Here is a 20056-nt window from a genome sequence, read left to right as displayed (position 1 = left end):
ACAGGTGAATTCTGTAATTTACCCCTCTACATGAAGACAGACCCGTTTTTCCGAAAGCAAGGGGAGCTCCATGACCCTTGCCCTGCAGTACCTCCACGGGAAGCCTCGATCCGCAGCCTGGCGCAGCGGGCGTATCACACCCAGGGCCGCCACAAGACTCTAGACCCTTCCAAGCAGCAGACCCTGACACTGGGCCATTCTGGGCTGGGCAGTTTGGGTGCAAGCTCGGGCACTGCCACCTTGCCCCAGAGGACTCTCACCATGCCCAGCTCCAACAATGCAGCGACAGCTTCCACCTCCAGCACGGGCAGCAACCCCTCCAACAGTAACAAGGTGGGGGGCTCCAGAGACTCGCTGCTGGAAAGTAGCTCCTCTGCACTGGGGAGACTGCAAAAACAGAGTGTGGGGGCTTACTCCAAGTCATACACACTTGTGTAGCCCACCTTCCGGCACAGACTGCTGCTTCAGCCGGCTCGTCTGATGAGTCTGGGCCAGAATGGGCACAGAGCCTTCTTTCTTGAAACCAAACTGATGGTGACCTGCCCCGAGCTTTCCTTGGGAGAGGCACTCCCACCACAAAGACCCAGCTAACCCTTCTTTTCATACTCACGTGGGACTCTTTCTAAGAACTACTAACTCCTACTAACAGTTCCAGCAGGCTGGTGCTCAGCTCCACTCACTTCTTGCAGGAGAGGCCCGGCAAACTAAAGCAGGAAGGGATTTCTGCTTTCATTTGGGGGAAAAAAACAAATGATATTTGAGGACCTCTGTGTTCATAATGAAGACTACAATAGCCAGTATGAAGCTGTGCGGCCATTATGTTTCTCATAAACACACACATGCTGTCCTCCATGCTTCATTATTATCAATTTGCAAGACTTCAAGTTTAGTTCTCTATTCTCGCTGTATGTCGACTCCTTTGTGTCTCTTTATGTCCAAAACTATTGCTCTCTTTTCACAAGACTCCAAAAGTTGTCAATATTCTCCACAAACCACAGAGCAGCAGAACGGTGTCTTGACCGAAGCCATCCCAACCCCACCGAACCAGCTGTAATTTCTCATACGACAAACAGAGAATATTTGGTATTATAAAGATATATATTTCTATGTAGGTATATTATTGACTTGTACGTGACATGATGAGGAAAATTATAAATTTTATGTACTACAATAGTGTGGTAGCATATGCAGCAATTTACTCTTAATGTTCAAATTTTACGAAGCAGACAATCGCTCAATGATTAAGATTTAAAAAAGAAAAATTTTTAAAAATATAAATACAGGATAATCTGTTGTATGTTGAGAGAAGAGCAGAACAGCGCGTCCCTGGGTTGGACGGTTGTATGAGTTGTGAGTGTTTGCTTGTTCTGACTCAAGGTCAGCCATGTCTGTTAGGCCATGCACAGACCTGCAAGGGAGAGTGTGGCCTCTTCAGTGTTTCACTTTTAAAGTTTTAGCTCAGATGAAAGCCGATTCTCAGAGGATCCCCTGCTGCAGTGGTTGCTTAAGGCTATGTCACACAGCTAGTACATAACTTTTTTTTTTTGCATTGTTCAGGTATAAAATTTCAGTTTTTTATGATACTTGCATAATATTCATAATTCTTTAGTGTTTCTTGCGTTCGTCATTCGTCGATGTGCACAGATGTCCGTCGAGGGTTTCAGCCGGCAGGTTTTTACGGGAATTCGGTTTTGAGCTTTCAAAATTTTTGGTCGGTTGAAAAATTATGCAGTTTTAGCATACGCAATTACTACATGAATCTTACGCAATTGTGCGAGATTTTTGCAATATGCAAATTTGTGGCTTTTCCTGACCGTTCCACGTATGACTAGCAGAATTTTTACACATGTACCACCAATGTACAACTTATATCGCGTATGTGGCACAAATATCACATTTAAATGATATAATGGACACACGATTTACTAACGAATTGCATATAAACAGCGCAACAATCACACAAAACGTGTTTTTTTGCGTAGTTTATTCGTACTTCTTCCGTGGTTTTAACGTGGTTCATTTGTGATACATCTAAGAAAATTTCACGTGAAGACTACAACGTGTCAAGCTTTTTCCACGTATGATCAATTTCCATCTGTGCAATATAAGCAAAATGTACGTAATGGCTGTGTGACACGGCCTTCTCGGTGGTTAGTATTAGTGAACTGTGCCACAAGCCAACCTTTGGGACAAAGAGTTAACCAGCTGAAGGAATGCCAATCATGATGTGAATGAAGGTCAAATAATTTAACATGGAGAGTATTATATGTCAGGGAGTTCACTTAAAAAAATGCTATAACGTTCACTGAATTGATATCTTTATCATCGTCCTGTCTGAAGTACTGTAAATGTCCTGACTCTCTAACTTCATAGCCCTTTGAGCTGTTGTACACTGACACAAAAACCTATTGGAATGGCTGCTTTTAGAGCATCCCATAATAGTGTTTTGTGATCTGCATTTCTTTATCCATTTGATTGTTTCTTTTTGGGGGGAGAGGGGAATCTGCTAGTTTCTTAAATTATAACAATTTGTTCAGGGAGGTGTCCCACTCATTTTCAAACAGCTCTGTGGCCTGTATCGTTCCACTGAGTAAAATCAAGGACCCGTAGCTCTCTGGGCCATCAAACCTCTTACTGTATATATACTGGAATGGAACCTGAAGAATTTTGGCTCCTATCATTGTCCCACATTCAGCCAAATTGAAATAAAAATTCACACACGTCCCTAACCACACCAGACCCACCATCTGTACCTACATCAGTGTTTGTAGATTAAGCTTTGTACATAAAACACAGTTTTGTATGAAGAGCTATTTTCGTCAGAATAACCCGGGGGGCGAGTCAGGGTCAAACGTGTCCCACTGTCAAATTTCTAACCGGCATCAAGATTTAAATATTAAAATATTAACACTTTTCTTTCCCCTCATGTTTTGATACGAATTTGTTGAATTTTTATTCTGTTTTTTTTAAGTCGTTTGATGTTGTCGTTTGTCCTGTTTACTTTTTTATTATAATTCTTTTGTATTTTACTCATCCTCAGTCATTGCATGCCTGCTAAAAGGGAAATTTTGATGGAAAAAGATGTCTGAAAATCAAAAATAACAAAAAAACAAAAACAAAAAAACAACAATGTTGAGGGTAACCCAAACACTTCTTTGAGTTGCTTTTTACAGCAATTGCTTGTGTTCAAAGGTACATTTTCTATGAAAAAAAGAAAGCAAAGACTAAAAAGTTCATTCTAACACCTTGTGCAATAAAGCTATCTTTCATAAATGGGGACTTCTCTGATTTTTCTCTCATTAAAAAGAGTTTCTTAGTGTTCTTTTGAAAGTAATTCATTTATTTTGGGAAGTAACCTAACAAGGATAAAAATAAGGATATTATGTCTGTTGTCTTAACCCTTGTGCTATCTTATGGGGTCCAGATGACCCGATCCTTACATTGACGTGTTCTCCCTACCATGACAAAGGTGGATAAAGGTGGAAAGATTTCATGTTATCCATGGACACCAGTGAAGATCACAAATCATTGAAGAAAAAAGGTTCAGCGCACTGTCTAGTGGGTCTAGATGACCCAACTCCAAATGTTAAAGTGCCTAGGATAGCACAAGGGTTACAAAGGGATATTTTTTGAGGAAAAATAATCTGAATGTATTTAAATGTATCTACTCTGAAGATATAAAACTTGTTTTAGCAATACAAACTTATTTTAGAATATTACATTTCTAATTTTCAAACAAAATACGTAAATATGAGTGTTTATAGTTATTTCAAAATTACAAGACAAATTTCCCTAGTTCCATTGGCAGAGTTGTTCATTTACTACAACGGAAGACATCTTGTAGTCCAGATTTTTCAACTTGTTTTGATAAGGACATTTTTTCCAGTGTAATTCATAAAATGAAAACATGTGCAATACATAATTGTATCAATCAAATCTAATATGGGAAACAATTGCAAAAAAAGAACAAATGCTGAAGAAAACCTTGCTGCATTATAAAAACAGTCTGAGACATCATTTACAATGGAAAAAAAAACAAGTAAGCAAAATATAGATGCGTTCTCCCTGTCTTTCTCTGCAATTGTCATTCTATTGACCTGCACTATGCAATTATTAAAAGATTCCTGCCTCTATGAAGGCTGATTAGCATCTTTTTTCCACAAGAAGCTGCAATGAGTTAGCAAAACTCCATGGCGATGTGGAGCTGCTGAGTTCCTTACAATAACGAACTAATGTGCCAAAGATCTGAGGTCTCTGCAAACCCACTTTTAACCCTTGTGCTATCCTAGGCACTTTAACATCGGGAGTTGGGTCATCTAGACCCACTAGATAGTGCTCTGAACCTTTTTTCTTCACTAATTTGTGATCTTCACTGGTGTCCATGGATTACAAGAAATCCTTTTCACCTTTATCCACCTTTGTCATGGTAGGGAGAACACGTCAATGCAAGGGTGGGGTCAACTAAGATAGCACAAGGGTTAAGGACAGAAACTGTGTGACATGATGAGAAACTGTTACAGAGCAACTGGAATCACAACTAAGAATGAAAGCTGAGCTATAAGGGAACTAAAGCACAGAAAAATAAATATGAAGTGTGCATTGCGTTTTTCCCCATATATTTTACCATGATACTACTTCCTTTTTGCCATTTTAGTTTGATCATAGAATAACTCGAAAAATTCAAACATCATTTACTATTACTTGGCTTGTTGTAATTTTAAAGAATAAGTTCTTTATACTTATGCGTAATGTTATTGAATATTTTTTTCCAGAGTTTTAAATGTAAGAAATGTCTCTTTAAAACTGAAGGTCTGTGTGAATTTAGCAGTGCGTATGTTCCGCCACAAGAGGGCGTAACAAGTCAATGACGCGTGAATCCTCCAGCTCTCACGGGAGCGCAGTCACTCATGACGGATATGCAGTGAATAATGTATGCCTGTCAGAGTCACAGAAGCCCTGCATCAAAACTGCAGCTCCTTCAGTTAAAAGGGGTCAAGTTGTAGTTTTAACCGAGCAGACGGTTCAGAGCTTTCAGTGGAGAAAGTGCAGCAGAGTTTAATAAACACCAGCAGTTCTGGAAGCCAGGCTGATGCTCAAGAGAGCTTCCACATCCACAGAGACGTGCATGTTTGAAGCTTTCCTTTGATCATGAAAAAATATGTGGCTTCGTTTCAGAAGCGTCACGTTGTTGGACATCACCAGATTACAAAACAAAATGAAGACAACTACTTACAGAAGGCTTCTTAGAAACTCAAAGTATAAAATCTAATCATCAGTTTGTCTGCTTATTCCTGTACAAGGTCATAGGGATGCTGGAGACATCCAGCAACTGTTGGGTGGGGCGCACCCTGGACAGGTTGCAAGGGACAACAACACACGCTCACACACAAAGGACAATTTATAATCTTTAATTTTCCTGTGAAACATGCCTTTGCACCATGGAAAGGTGTCTGGAGGACATGCATGAGGAGAACAATCAAAATCCATATAAAAATGTTCCAGCTTAGATTTGAGCCAGGGCCTTCCAGCTGGGACGACTAAACCACCTGCAGCTGTGAAAATATCTGAATTAAAGATTAAAAACACAGATTAAAGGAAAAAGCAGATATATCAGCTTCTGTAAATTATGTAGGCAAAGTATAGGCATGTGGAGGAATATTTGCTGGTACTGACTGTGAGCAGCCTCTGGTGGTGGTAGTGTTATGGTGTGGGGTGGCTTCAGTTGGCCAGGTATGAATGAAACTGTCATACTGAAGCAATCCATTCTGTAATCTTTTTCTGTCATGGCAGCACAAGTAAAAAACATCATCAACCAGGACCAAACTGTGTGGCCACCTTTGCATCAGGTTCTTAATAATTTGCCTTTACTTAGCTGTCCTGAATGACCAATTTTTGAAATGAAACGTGAATCAGAAAATGGTTTCCCAAGTAAGACATGAGGATTTGAAAAACATGATTTTTAAAGACAGATTTCTTCCAGGGAAATCAGTTTTATCAAATAGCACATTAACAAGACACTCGGCACCTCATTTGAAAACAAGAAAAGTAGCTGGATGAAGCTCCTGCTGATGGGGTAGCAGAGGTAGCTGGTTACCACATCGAAGCTTATTTCTCTCCTATAAGCAGGTTTTTCTCGAGTAACCAGGTTCCCTGAGCACATGTTAACGCAACGCTGTGAGAATCTTCAGAATTTGCTGAGCAAGACTTTACACAGTACTCAAACTTAGTAATGTAAAGGTCGAGAAAAGTATATAAATGATATGCATAGAGTGACAAAAGCCAAACGCAGGACAGGAAATGCATGATGTTATCAGTAAATCAATAAATTATTTATTGCTTTTGTGTTTTCTGCCCTGCAGTTCTGAAATGAACAGCAGTAATAAAAAGAAAGCTTTTCAAACTGTCTGAAAAAACTGATTAAGACTAAAAGAATTATCCGTCTTCGTCTCTAATGCCACACTGGCAGTATCCATTATGGAAGTATCTATTATGTCTTCATTTCTTAAGTACTTGTTCTTCCTTCATTTGCCATTTTTAATCAATAAAATATCTAATTTCTTACCAAGTTATTAATTTCCATCTGTAAATTTGAAATTATCCACAGCAAAAAATGCCAATCAACACAAAACACACAGGTTATAAAACTGGACAATTTTACAAGATGTAATTTATTAACTAATGTACAGTTCACATAAGGCCTTCATCTTCAAACACTATTCTCAGTCAGGCATGGTTTCCTCCTGGTGCACAGTACAGAATCTTTCACGTGTTTTGCTATGTCTCATTATTATTTGTCTGTTCTTGTACTAGTTTCATCAATTAAAAACAGTAAGGGGCTCTAATCCTCCCTTCAAGTGTTTCTTTTTTATTTTTTTAAACTTTTTTTTCATTTTAATCATGCACTAAACTCAAATGGCCTTAAACCATTCACAAAAATTGTAAAAATGGACTTTCAGTCATTGAAATACACATTAGAAACGTTTTCTACCATCGACTAAAGGGTGGCGTTCCCAATATACAGATAACCATTACAGAGGGCTTGTCACAGGTGCTGCAGTAGGTGTGCTCCCTGGTATCGTGTGGGAGTAGAGCAGCTGCTTGTGCGGATTCGGCAACAGCCTTTCAGTTACGACTTCTAATGTGGAGCGGCTTTAAAGGGCCTTTATTTTTTCAGTCTCAACAGGATCCCATTCCAAGGGTACCAGTAACCGGTGATCCCAAATTCCAATACAACCCATTTGTTGTTAAAAACCACAAAAGTCACAATCCAGACCTTGTAAACATATTTGTCCATATTTTTTTTCAGTCATTAAAAGAACATTACTTCCTCCTGGAAGTGAAACAGGCCTTCATTAGTAGTGCTGCCACAAAAAAAGTGCTGCTTCTTGAAAAGGGAAACTAATTTACCAGCACAGACGGAATAAACGAAAGCTTGTAAGCAGCCAGTGGTGCATCCTGAACGCGTTTCCGCAAAAATTTTACTTCTGTTCGTTAACGTATCGGATAGCAGCTCCAGCGGTAACAACACACGGAGAGGACAAAACTTTCAGAGTTAAAGGTTCTTAATATTACATGAATACAAAGAGCTCAGTCTGATAGACAGCCACAGCAACACATCCACTGACCTATCAGGTTTCAAGCGTTTGGTTTCCATGGTTTCTGGATGGTTATGTAAATTCATTAAGGTATGACTTAGTTACACATTCAAAAGGTTTCTCCTTTACTGATGGCAGGCAGGCAAAGTTTTCTCTGACGATACAATGGCCTAATTAAAAGTCCCTAAACATCCACTCTGATCAACAAACGGCTAAAAAGACAAACTTTTTTTTGTATATTTCTTGTTCTTTTCTTATTTTTCCTTTTTCTTGGCTTGATGTATGAAAAACATAAGCAGAATCAGGTTTCCCATTAGCCTATAATGGACCGCCTGCTTCAAATTAAAAGACTGTTTTTTACAAAAAGGATCTTGCTTTACAAGGCTGCTTTGTTGCCACATTCAAGCACTAAAAAAAAGCAATATGGACCATTAATCATTGTGGCATTTCTTCATTTTTAACATTACACTATCCGAAAGTGCTTCAGAATGGTTTGCAGATAGAAAGAAAGAAAAAAAAAGATGTAAACATAATTTGATCGACCAGAGCTCTGTCGAGGCAATGGGTATGGCTGTTTGAGCGGTGAAGTTAAAAACTCCCAATGAAAGAAAAGAAGAACAGTATGCTGAAAAAAAGCCTTCAGAGAGAAAAAATCAACAGTGATCAGTAAAGTGCATCCCTGGATGTGTTACCACCGCCCGCCTTTCCGGCCCTCCTCACACCGACTCCAAGTGGAGCCAGCAGGAGGAAATCCAAAAAGGTGGACTGAGAGGAACCTCTGCTACTGTGGAGCAAGCTGCTGCCTAAAGGACCTACTGAGGACAGATCCATCAATCCAGTGGCAGTACTTTCATAAAGAAAAACAACAAGTTCTACATGATAGAAATGTGGTGCGACAAATCAACTCTTCCAGCTTGCGGTTTACAGACAAACAGTGATTCCCGTCTCCCACTTTTGATCCCATCAGCCAATTGGATGATGCTTCCGTTCCAGATACGTATGAATACAAACAGCAGTTTAGAGTTCAGTCTGAAGTTGTCCATCGTGAAGGCATGAATTTCTTCCTCTGTGATAAGGACCAGCATCCTCGTGTTTTATTGTCTCTCACAGTGTCTCCTGTTCAGCGGGGGAGTGGTGGGAGTGGGGGTGCTGGTGCAGGGGGGGGAGCAGGGACTGCAGGGGGGACTGCGGGGTGGTGGTGGGAGACTGCTGCAGGGGGCTGAAGTGTGCAGCCGTGTGGGGAGGAGAGGAGCGGTAACACGAGTAGGCAGAGCCACCGCTGAGCGTGGTGGTGGGAGAGGCGGGGAGGCCTCCCAGCCCGGTGGGGGAGTCGATGAGGGGCTGGTTGTAGAAGAAGAAAGCACACTGGTGGATGAAGGTCTCGATGATTGTCTGGTAGGTGCGGGTGGCAGTCAGAGCGTCCATGGTGGTGAAGTCCGGCCTCATGAGGGTGGGCCAAAAACAGATGGACAAGTTTTCACTGGTCATCAAGTTCAGCCTACTCAGCTGGCTCACCCTGGGAAAACACAAGAGCACACCAGCGTGAACTTTCTCAACACGAAGTGAACACAAAACAATCAGGAGCTACAACTGAGTTTTGTAGCGCAAACTTACTTGTTTAAGTGGCTCACTACATATCTGAAGAGATCGTAATTCTCCTTGGGGAACTTCCTCAGGACATCCTTCATGGTATACAGCCTCTGTTCGCGGTCATTGATTTCTTCAAAGACAGAATTATCCATCATTATTAAGGTTTCACAAACACAGGCAGGACAAAAACAAGTCTACCGTCAATCTGGGAGAACCTTTCTAACACTCTTCTCCCCCTAAAAACAATCTTTTCATCTTGTGGTAATGGCCCTTCTCTCCCAGCTGTGTTTGCTTACTGAAAGCGTCCAGGAGCTCCACCTGCAGAGCACAAGGCACCAGGGGCTCAGGCAGCTCTGAGCAGAAGCTCTTCAGAGCTCCAGCCACAGTGTTTATGGAGAAATCTTTCTCCACCAGGTCTAATCCGTGGTCTGCACAGAAAAAAAGGACAGATTTAAAGGGATGATGGAAGAAAATTAGACAAACAGCCCTTTTTGTCATTAGAATCCAAGCGTCAACTGCTTATCGTGGCTCTGTTGTTTATGCTGTGACGAAGCATCACATAATAACACGTCAAATGACTGAATCAAAGGAGCAACCCACCCTGTTCAAACTGCCTTTGCATGCTTTCCATCTCTGACTTGTTGCCGCTTACGCGGTACAAACCCTCTGTGTTCAGGCCTGAGGGGAAGGGAGCACAGGGGAGGCGAGGAGGCAGAGGTGGGAGGACATTGGGGAAACATGGAAAGAAAAAATATTTTATTAGGCCCTCTGCTAACACACAATACAGTTTTAAGCCCAGGCACATGCCATTAGCATGTTCAGGTGAAGAAATATTGTACAGTAACAACCCAGTGACAACTAAAAGTACCAATTATTTCCATTTCAAATTTAGTATAATCTTAAACTTTAATGAAGTAGCAATACATTTATAAAGAAATTTTTTTTTGTTTTATGTTAAAGTAAACTTTTATTAGAATTTAAAAACTGAAGGAGGTCGTTATGGTTACGACAGTCATTCCTGTATACTTATGTGATCACACACAAAAATAATATATTACAATTTTTAACACGAAAACAATTTTAAGAGACATTGAATTTTCCATAGTGAAGCTTTAGCCACAATTTTGTCGATCTGAGTGGGCTTTTATCCTTTGTCACAGTTAATAAAACGACTCACCGGTTGTCTCAATGAACCTGACACACTTCTCGATGAAGAGTGGGATAGGTCTGTCTGGGGACACCACATTTGCCAGAGGGACTCCAAAGTAACAGCTTTCAATGGGCTTAGGAATAGCAGGGCGGGGTTTTGGTCTTGTTTTCTAGTAAAAGATAAGATGAGGGAAATTATTGTCAAATATTGTGACATAAAGGTTTTTTTTTAATTCCAAAAATGAAAGGAAATTAAAAAAATGTGTGTGTGTTTATTGACAGAAGTACCTTGGCTGTTCGTCTGAGGCTCTTCAGAATGTTCCTCTTCTTTGGGTCCTCACTCTCCTCATTTACAAGACTGTCACTTTTCAAGGTCCCAAAGTCATCTTCTTTGCACTTCGGAAGAGCTCCCATCTCATCATCGCTACCTATGAAGCTCGTACGGAAGCTGCTGAACTTGCCAAGGCGCTTGGAGCGATCCCGGTACAGGCGAGGCTTTACTCCAATAGCAGAAAACTTCCTTCGGCGCTCCAGAGAGCTGTTGTCTGCTTCACTATCTGAGCCATTTCCGTTAGAGTGCATCCTGTTGGAGTTGCGTATGGTAATGATTTTGCCTTGAGTGCTGTCATGTGGAACTGAGTAGATGATCTCTTCGTTGCTGGGACGAGGTTTGCAAACAGCATCGATGGGTTCAGCATAGTCTGAAGGATCATAACCAACATCCCCACCAGGCACCCATGTAACAGCAGAGGGGAGAGAGCGACGATGACCTAGTGTATCAATGTATGGGCTTCGGCTCACCTTCCGGAAGTCAAAGGTGACCCCTGGTTTGGTTCTCACTTGAGGGGGCATTTTGTTATTGAGCTTGTTCTCAAAGTCCCTAATATCAGAGATGACAGAGATGTCACTTGAATCCAAGTCAGGCAAGTTGTATCCCCCGCCATGGGAAGAAAGTGTTCCATCATAGTATGGGGGAGAGGGATCAACATCATCCTCTGAGTCCATGAACATGGTGACAGGGCTTGGAGAACTGCAGCGTGGGGAGTAGACATTTTCATAGGTGCACGCTTCAGCAACGTTATCATACATGTGTGTGGCCTCAACAATGTTCCGCTTCTCCATAACTTCAGTGAAAAATGGATGGAACATCTCTATCCTGTGCAGGCCTCCAACCACTCCACCAGATCCACAAATCAGGGTATTGAAGCGCGCCTCAATCTCGTGAGCCAACTCCTCCCCTTGAATGAGCTGTTCACATGCATAGTCACTGTCACTGAGCTCTGCCTGACTGTCTCCTACAGCCAACAGCTGAATGGGGATGATGTCTTGAACCTCACACAAAAATGCACACAGCGTCTCTAGTGAGGCCTTCCTGCAGACAGAGTACACAGCAATATAGCCATGCACTAACCTGCTCTTTCTCAGACTAAAGGAAGCATGGTATGAAAGTAGAGAAAGCTCTATAGCCAACTTATGTCCACCAACTGTCTGCTCCAGCAAGACAGAGGTGCCACTATTTGACATTGGCCTGCAGTGCTGATGCGTTAGGAAGGGGGAAAGGAGTTGTTCATTGTCATAGGGATCTCCACACATTATGCACATGACAATGCGAAGGTCAGGCTCTTGGGCTGGGTGATGTGAAGGGTCTCTGACACCTGGAGGCTCAGTGAGGAGAGGTGGGGAACTGCTACTAAAGGTTGTGCTCCTCCTAATATCCAGAAGGCCCCTCAGCACCTGGTTAATTTGGTTCTCATTGATGTTATGACCGTAGCCCATTCCAGGGGAGGCTGGGTCTAAAAAGCTACATTGCAGTCTCCTTGCACACTGCTGTCCCTGTGTGATTAGGTTTAAGGCAGTATCTCCACCAATGTCTACATATGATCCTACACCTCTTTTGGTGACCAAAAGAAGAAACGTTGGCAACTGCGCCAGTTGGCTGTCCCTTCGACCAAGAGTCGATTCCCTGAGACGCTCAAGGCTTTCGACAACATAAGACAGGGACTCTTTTGAGTTATACAGACATAGACATCCATGAGGGGTGAAAGTAGGGGTGTGAAAAGAATTAACCGGAAGACGGACGTTTCCCTCGATAGGGCGAAGTGTCAACTCGTACATCTTTCCATCTAAAACATACCAGTCATCGTTTGTGCAGAGGGTCCTAATCTCATTGGCAAATTCTCTCGCCAGTCCATCTTTTCCAAGTATGACGAGGTTAATTCTGTCAGCCTTAGTGTCCCCAATGTGAGCTTTAACATCAAAAAAGGGATAACACGTGGGGAAACGTGTGGCGAGAAGCTGCTCGATCTTGGAGTCTCCACAGTGAGGACTGCTGGGGCACGTTTCCTTGGTGGGATGATAGACAAAGTGGATATGCTTCAACACGAGGGCATCTCTTTCAGCAGGAAGCTTCTGTAGCGCCTTGAATCTCTGTTCCTCCCCCAAAACCTCCTGAATTGCACCCATTTTCTCCTTACTTGGCTTGGCATCCACTTCAAGTTCATAAAAAAGCTCAGAGTATTCGAGCAAAAGTTCTTGGAAGTCTTCTTTAGCTCGGTCAATGATGTCTTTCTGATGGCGATTGTAAAGGTCTAAATACTCGGTCTCCTCAAGCCATTGATAGAACTCTTCGTTCATGATAAAACTGCGAGCCTCCTCCCAGGGCTTACCCGGAGTGACAAAGGGTGAGGAGGATAATTTCTGTTTGAACTCTTGCCTTATCTCTGCCCGCCTGCACTCATTTCGCAAATGTTCCAGGTGGGAATTGAATATATCCTCTGCTTCGGCGGTTTCCAGTAGGTCTGAGGGGATCCGCTCATCTTCCATGTTGTCGATGTGAGACGTGTCCTCCCACGGCGAATCTTCCAAAACAACAAACCAGTGGGCAAAGTGTTGTTTTGACTCCAACACTTTTTGCACCCCAGACCAGCTTAGTTGATCTATCTCATCTAGATCTGGCACCAAAGAACTAAGTGCTAGGGGAAGAGTGCTCAAGTATATTTTGCGACGCCTCTCAATGTGCTCCTGCTTCAGACGGTACACATGCTGCTGAAAAAGCTTTTTGCACTTAGCTGTTCCCTCCAAAAAGACATATTCCTTGTACTCTGGGGAATTGTTCATACGCCGACTTGTATTTAACCAGCTTTCATTGTGATTTTTTACAATACGGTTAATTAACCATTCATAGCGATCCTTGGCGGAAGCTATCTGCTGACTCTGGAGCTTCAAGGCTTCGAAATAGGGAATGATCTTCGGCTTTCCCCTGCTTTTATCAATGAGCTGAGCCAAAGTGAGGAAGGCGAGGTCAACATTTATGTTTGAGCGAGCAGATGTCTCAACTACCGGCAGACTTTTCTTCGTGATAGCAAAGGTGTGTGCATCTTTGATGTAGCGTTCCACTCCTTCATCACATTTGGTAAGGACCAGGACGATCGGCTTCTTAGTTTTGCTAAGTTGACCATACAGATTTGTGACAAATTTCAGCTGATCGTCAAAGTTACGGTTCATGCCCCGGCTCACGTCAACACAAAGCAGGAAGCCATCGACCTGCAACTTGCCTTCTGGCATTTGCTTCTGCTCAAAGTCCTGCTCCAGCCCCAGCTGGTCTGTACAGAAGTACATGAGCTTCTCTGCTGAAGCCAGCTTGGTTGCAGCTGCTCGTTTGATATAGGGCTGCATAGCAGTGCTACGGTGAGGCTGAAATGTCTGGTCATCAATAAACTCAGTTTGTTCCACAACATGCATCCTGCACTCGGGCCCTTCCTCCAGGACACGGGAAACTTCCCCCCAAAACAGAAAGTGGTCATTATTAACCACTCTGCCTCCAAAGTCACTGGTGCTCAGCACCGACGTGTGGTCCAGGTAGAAATCATCTGCACTCGGCCGGACAAACCTATTACACAGACAGGATTTGCCAACCCCACACTGCCCCTTTTCCTTCTCTGTTCCTGACAAACCCACCACAACAAGGTTGTAAATGGGCGATCGAGCATCTTGCTTTTTCGCCATCATAACCTTCTGAGGCACATCCTGCCACAAACAGGCACTGTATAAAGGAGTAGATGTTTGTCCATAAAGTGGCTGATCAACACAGGAGATCTGATGGCTCTGTCTTCTGCTTGGCTTCAGTTAAAAAAGACAACAGGAGCGTTAGGTCCTTTCACTCATTCCTTTGAAGAATTAGATCCTGTAAAAAACAAAAAAAGGCAAAATAAAAGTCAGGGAAGTTGAATAAATAAATGGATGTCAAAAATATGAATACATGATTACTGAAAATAAAAAGATGGTCTTCAATGATCAGAAAATTAACAAAAGAAACACCTTATTTAGAATCATTGTTCAAAAACACCACATAATCAGGGTTATGTGAATAAAAATATAATACTAAATACAATATTTACAGGCAGAGATTTAAAATTATAGTATTTAGAGGGAAAATTATGTTGTTTTTTGAATTGACTGTGTTAGGCCTTCCAGCTAAAATAATATACTACAAAGAGATCAATAGTTTGCTTTGGGTTGAACAATTTTGAAAAAACTGTAACCAAAATGAATGCAAAACTAAAAATAACAACAGTCATAACATTTTACACAAAGAGGAAAAAGCTGTCATTTTACATAAATGTCAGCTTATGAGCAAAAATGTTCATTAGATTTTCACATTTGACCTAAAGACAGAGAACTTAACATCAAAGATCAAAATATGAATTTATTTAAAGGAAATATTTCAGAATTTGAGCTTTTGATATCATATCAGTTGATCTATTGGTGAAAGTATTTGAAATGGCTTTGTTTTGTTTTTAATTTAAACCCAGAAGGACTTAAAAACAGAATGACTCAAAAATTTAGTTTTCAAATTACATTTTTCCTTTAAAAGCCCTATATTTTCTTCTGAGGGAAAATGGGGTAAAAACCAGCACCAAAAATAAAAAAAATCAAACAAATGTGTGACTTTTTTAAGGCCACTAAAGTCTGAAAATGTACATTTTTAAGGAGGAGTTTTGGCTTAAAATGATTTGGTCACATGTCAGATCAAAATCCCAATTCCTCCTCCCTATATATGTACCTATTTACCACCTTTTGTTACAGCTCCAAGGTATACAGCACAAAGATGCAACATCAAATGTGGCACGCCTCGGCTCATGCAGAAAGGATGTCTGCACGCTTTAAAACTCCCTGCTCCAAACACAGCTGTACAGGGACGTTTGAAAAGCATGCTTTTGTTCTCTTGACTAAAACATGTCAGACATTTTTTTCTTTTTCTTTAAAGGGTATACAACCCCTCCTTAACGATCTGCTGCAGACAGTCAAACATCCGGCCAGAGAAGATGCACTCCAGGCTTTGGGTTAAGATGATTGCGCTGGGAATCTGCGGTGCACTTACTTTCACTGGAGGGAAGGGCTCAGACAGGGTCAGCACAAACCATGCGAGGTCTCAGCTGAGCTAGGCCTGATAACAGTGCGGCACAAACAAGGAGCCCGTGCGTCCTGGACGCACCGCCACCAGCAAAAACCCAACCCCTGCAGACCTGTGACCCGCTTCCAGGCGTGAACGCACCGCCGTTTCTGCTGGGCAGAGGATTACTAGTGAACTAGTGGGTGCAGAGCGGGGCTGACCACGCCGGGCCTGCGGTCTACATAATGAAGCTGCAGCGCCAGGACCCGGGATGACCTGCCTCCCCCTCTAAAATAAACCAAATCATGCAATCGACCCTTCCCGCTGGTGTGGACGCGGTGACAAAGAGAGGACGCTCACACACGCATACATACATACCATCGCATTGCCTTTCTCCTCTCGCATCTGTCAGGGCCAGCGTTTGCCGCAGCCCTCGCCGCCGCCTGATGTGCACAAGCAAACGCCGCAGAATCCAGCATGGGTCGGAACTTTTACCAGATCCCCCCGCGATCAGGACCAATCCAGCGAATCGGAATTAAATCCCCTCCGTCCGGTTCCCCGTGTTTAAGACAGTTTTGGTTCAAATTAAACATCGGAGGGAAAGGAATTTTAAAAAAAAACATAAAAAAAAAAGAAAACAAAGACGAACAATAGCCCGATCCGGGATATGCGCTTTCAGGGCTTTGTCTCAGGCGAAAATCGGGCGTTTAATTTGAGGAAAGTCGTCTTCCTCTGTGGTTACCACGTTGCTTTTGCAATAATTATTCTGTCCATTGTTGTGCCGACATAATAACGCTGGGCCAGCCGCGCACGCCAGACAACAGTCCGCTCCTTTGCGCACTCCGTGCCGTTTCCTTCCAAATGTGAGCAGAAAACCTCCGTGTCCCACTCTCTTTACCACACGATAGCGCCTCTGGAAGTGGCGATTCTGTCAGCTTTCCCCGATAATGGCGGCGGCCCTCCTCCCTGGACCGAGATCTCCTCTTCTTTTCTTTGGGAAAAGGGAGCTGTGGAGACACAAGCAACGGAGAGAGGGACTCACCCAGCGGCGCCCTCACACAACTGCAGCAGGTCAGCTCAGCAGCACACTGCTGCCTCTGCGGGCTCCACACTCCAAAGTAATCGATTCCACATCCACGAGAGCTTGTTCAAAGCTGGAACGCCCCTGTCACCAGCAAAACCTGCATTTTCTGTCCGGACCACACTTCAGGATTTCTGCCACAGTGGATGTAAATGTATTGGAAATGTGTGGGATGATTAAAAACAAAGTGGCTCCAAGGAAAATGTCAACAGTCCTTGGCTCCTGCTCCTGTCCTGTACAGCAGGGGCCCTCATTGTGGGACCAAAGGTTGTGGGGCCAAAGGTTTTCCACTGCTATTTCCCACTTTCCCACTTTTGTTTACTTTAACCACAAGTTTCTGATAAACGTTTGAAAAAAAGGAGAGCAGCTGACATCTGAAATGCTCTGTAAATCAGGTAATTAATATGCACTTAGATGCCATTATTTTCACTCAACTTATCAAATTATTTTTTTACTTGTGTGCATCAAAGTGGAAGTTGTGAGTTTGTGCTCCTTATTTATTTATTTATGTATTTATTTAACACACTTTACTAACTAATATCCAAAATTTGAATATTCCAGTCTTTTGAAAAAACATATTTTTTAGAAGATTTTTTTTCTTGCTTTTCTATTTTCTTCAAACAAAACCAGTTTAAACACATGAACATATGGCTGCAATGTTACCAATATTTTTGGTATGGACTGTAAGTCTTAAAGTCTTAAGTCATTATAGACACAATGAACGAAAAAAGAAAAAAAAATTCTCTCTGCTCTTAATTTTTAGGAGGATGTGGACATTTCCAACTTAAGTAAATGCAGTAGTTTTTATTTATCTCATATGTGTATGCACATTCATAGCAAAAAACAATAAAAGACCATTGAGTCAGCATGTCCACTGAACAATTTAAAGCTAACATATGTATCTGCAGCTTTGACCTGCATGTTGGTGGACCAGATCAGGAAATGCTGCAGTGTGATTGGTGAGCATGTTTAGGCTGGGCTGGGTCTGGTAGCAGAGCAGATCCAATCTAGCACCAAGCCTTTGACAGGTCAGTCATCAGCATCATATCTGATTACAATTAAAGTTAGTGTTGCTGCCTCCTGCTGGATTCACAGACCGTAAGGGAATTGGTATTTGTTAGTTACACCAAGTGTTTCATTTCTCCATGTTTTCTCACTGCCAAAGACGGTTTAAAGTACCTTCTTTAACTATTTTTTGATTCAGCGACCTCAAGTTTTGTAAGATTTCAGTCTTGCTTCTCACTCAGACGACAAGGTAAGCACATTTGACATTTTTCTACTGTTTGTGAGAAGAATGTTACACTTGGACTTTGATTAATTAGAGCATTTGTGCTCAGCAGCACTCATCAAGTTCATTGGGTCTGACTGTGGACGCCGCTGTAATCCATTTCTTCTAAATAACTGGAAACATTTTAGTGTAGTTGATGGAGCTGCCACTAGGCCGAGCACTAAGCCTGGAAATCTACCACAATACATAGGTGTTTGTTCAATATTTTCACAGAAATTCTACAAGGGGTTTACATTATTGTCATATAGTACATTAAATCAAAAATTTATGTCATGTTATTGTTTTTTTTCTAACTTGAGTAAAACTCCTTTCCTTTATTTCTGAGCTTCTGAAACCTTTAAAAGCTGCTTTCCCTGTGCTTGCTGCCTCGCAGGGGTTTGTTTTACCCTTGGGTTAGTTTATAAAGGAGTCTTTGTGGTGTAACGGGGATCTGGGGGGATAAGAGGCGGCAGAGGTTAGAACGGGGTGAAAGGGACAACAGATGGGCGCTAAGGGAGCTGAGCACAGGCAGACAATAGGTAGGAAATGGCATCTGTACCAAGGAAACAATATGCAAATAGAGGAGGTTTAGAAGACCCAAACACCTTTCAATTACTTTTTAGGTTTCAATTGACTTAAAATATAGAAAAGATTATTGTTTACAACTGTATACCACTAAGAAAAAGTAAAAGAGTAATATGAAGGACACAATAAAAAGGCAAACTCAGCAGTTTTTATAAAGGATTTCTTACTTCCGTAGAGCTTTCTAGTGTTAAAAAGCAATCTGGATGATACAGAACGCCAAATCCAAGATAACAAAGAGTATATTAAATGTTTAGGTTTGCCGTATAATGTCATCCCAGCAGTTAAAAAATGATTAAACTTGTGTTTTTGGTATTTAATCTTGTGGCATTTTTCTCATGGAGGACATTTATAAAGTTTAAAAGAAAACTCACTCTCTCAAATTGCCAATGTGAGCATCAAATGAGCTATTGTTAAGCCTAAAATAAAAAAGAATAAACATACATGCAGAAAAAAGGGAATTATGAAAATATATTTTTCAGAATTTAACACATTTAGATTTCTTTTTGAAGCTAATTTTGTATTTTCCAAAGTGTGAAACCAGACAGAAAGTTTGTAACAAAACCTCTTAGTTGTCTATGTCATGCATTTGATTAGAGCGGCCATATTTATCTCTCAGTCACAGATAGTGTCAGTGTTTTCTTTGGTTTACCTGCTTCAATAGAAGATCTGAGTCACACATACAGACATCTTGTTTGAGGAAGATCCTGAACATCAGGAAACATCAAGGAAGGAAATCTTTTTTACAGGAACTGCTGAACAAAGATGGGAACAAGAGAGAAAAACAACCCAGCTATGCAATGGAACACCTAAGTGATGCACTTTATAAGAAGGTTTTTGCTGTGTTTTTCAGTTTGTTTGCAGTGAACTGTTCTCTTTTTATTAGACAAAGGAGTTAATGAATGTTTTTTTATTCTATTTTGATGCAAAAATATATTGAGATGGTTTCATGAGTCCATATAGGAGAAGACAGATATAGAAGAAGACACAGCATTCCCAAAAGGGTTATTAACCCATAACATTTAATTACACAGCATGCATTTTTTTTGTAAAGATTTAAACAGATTTTTAAAGTTTAATCCACTTGTTGCTTTCAAGACCCACTCCAGTGAAATTGGTGTTTCTAACATGTTCTATGTCACAGAACAGGCAGAACGTCTGGTTCCAATAGCAGTAGATTTTATTAACACAGCTAAAACACCACATAGCTAAATCAGGGTTAGGCAGGCAGGAGTCAATAACAAACATGGGAGCATCACAGAAAAATAGGACTCAGGATCCAGGCGAGATTAAGGGCAGGCAAATGGAGTCAGAGACAAAACAGGGTTATGATGTTACACATGTAATGCAGGCAGAGTGGCACAAATAATACTTCACAGTGAGGGAGATTTATTGCTGTG

The 20056-nt window shown here is 41.6% G+C and overlaps 2 protein-coding genes across 6 annotated transcripts in view; one reads left to right on the top strand and one right to left on the bottom strand.

The window, feature by feature from the left end:
• The window catches only part of LOC101169724 (Down syndrome cell adhesion molecule-like protein 1 homolog), a 62320-nt gene extending 59041 nt beyond the window's left edge, over nt 1-3279 (top strand). For all 4 annotated transcript variants that reach the window (XM_020708963.2, XM_011483622.3, XM_020708962.2 and 1 more), the window contains exon 33: nt 5-3279. In XM_020708963.2, coding sequence (XP_020564622.1) covers nt 5-438 — 434 coding nt within the window. In that variant the 3' untranslated portion in view covers nt 439-3279. The remainder of the gene's footprint in view (nt 1-4) is intronic.
• Nucleotides 3280-6639: 3360 nt separating this feature from the next.
• LOC101169478 (rho GTPase-activating protein 35) lies at nt 6640-17028 on the bottom strand. 2 transcript variants are annotated; one of them, XM_023962296.1, is made up of 7 exons: nt 16769-17028; nt 10623-14517; nt 10363-10504; nt 9786-9863; nt 9482-9613; nt 9210-9315; nt 6640-9111 (listed from the first exon to the last, which is right to left on the bottom strand). In XM_023962296.1, exons 2-7 carry the CDS (start codon nt 14340-14342, stop codon nt 8700-8702), a joined length of 4590 nt encoding a protein of 1529 aa, XP_023818064.1. In that variant the 5' UTR covers nt 14343-14517; nt 16769-17028; the 3' UTR covers nt 6640-8699. The 2 variants fall into 2 exon arrangements, with proteins under 2 accessions (XP_023818064.1, XP_023818063.1); XM_023962295.1 differs by lacking the exon at nt 16769-17028 and adding an exon at nt 16105-16746.
• Between the last annotated feature and the right edge of the window lie 3028 nt (nt 17029-20056).

The sequence above is a fragment of the Oryzias latipes genome, chromosome 14 (genome assembly GCF_002234675.1).
Source record: "Oryzias latipes chromosome 14, ASM223467v1".
In the NCBI taxonomy this organism is placed as follows: Eukaryota; Metazoa; Chordata; class Actinopteri; order Beloniformes; family Adrianichthyidae; genus Oryzias; species Oryzias latipes.
The sequence above is the reverse complement of the archived record's forward strand: the minus strand, read 5'-3'. Positions and strand labels throughout refer to the sequence as shown.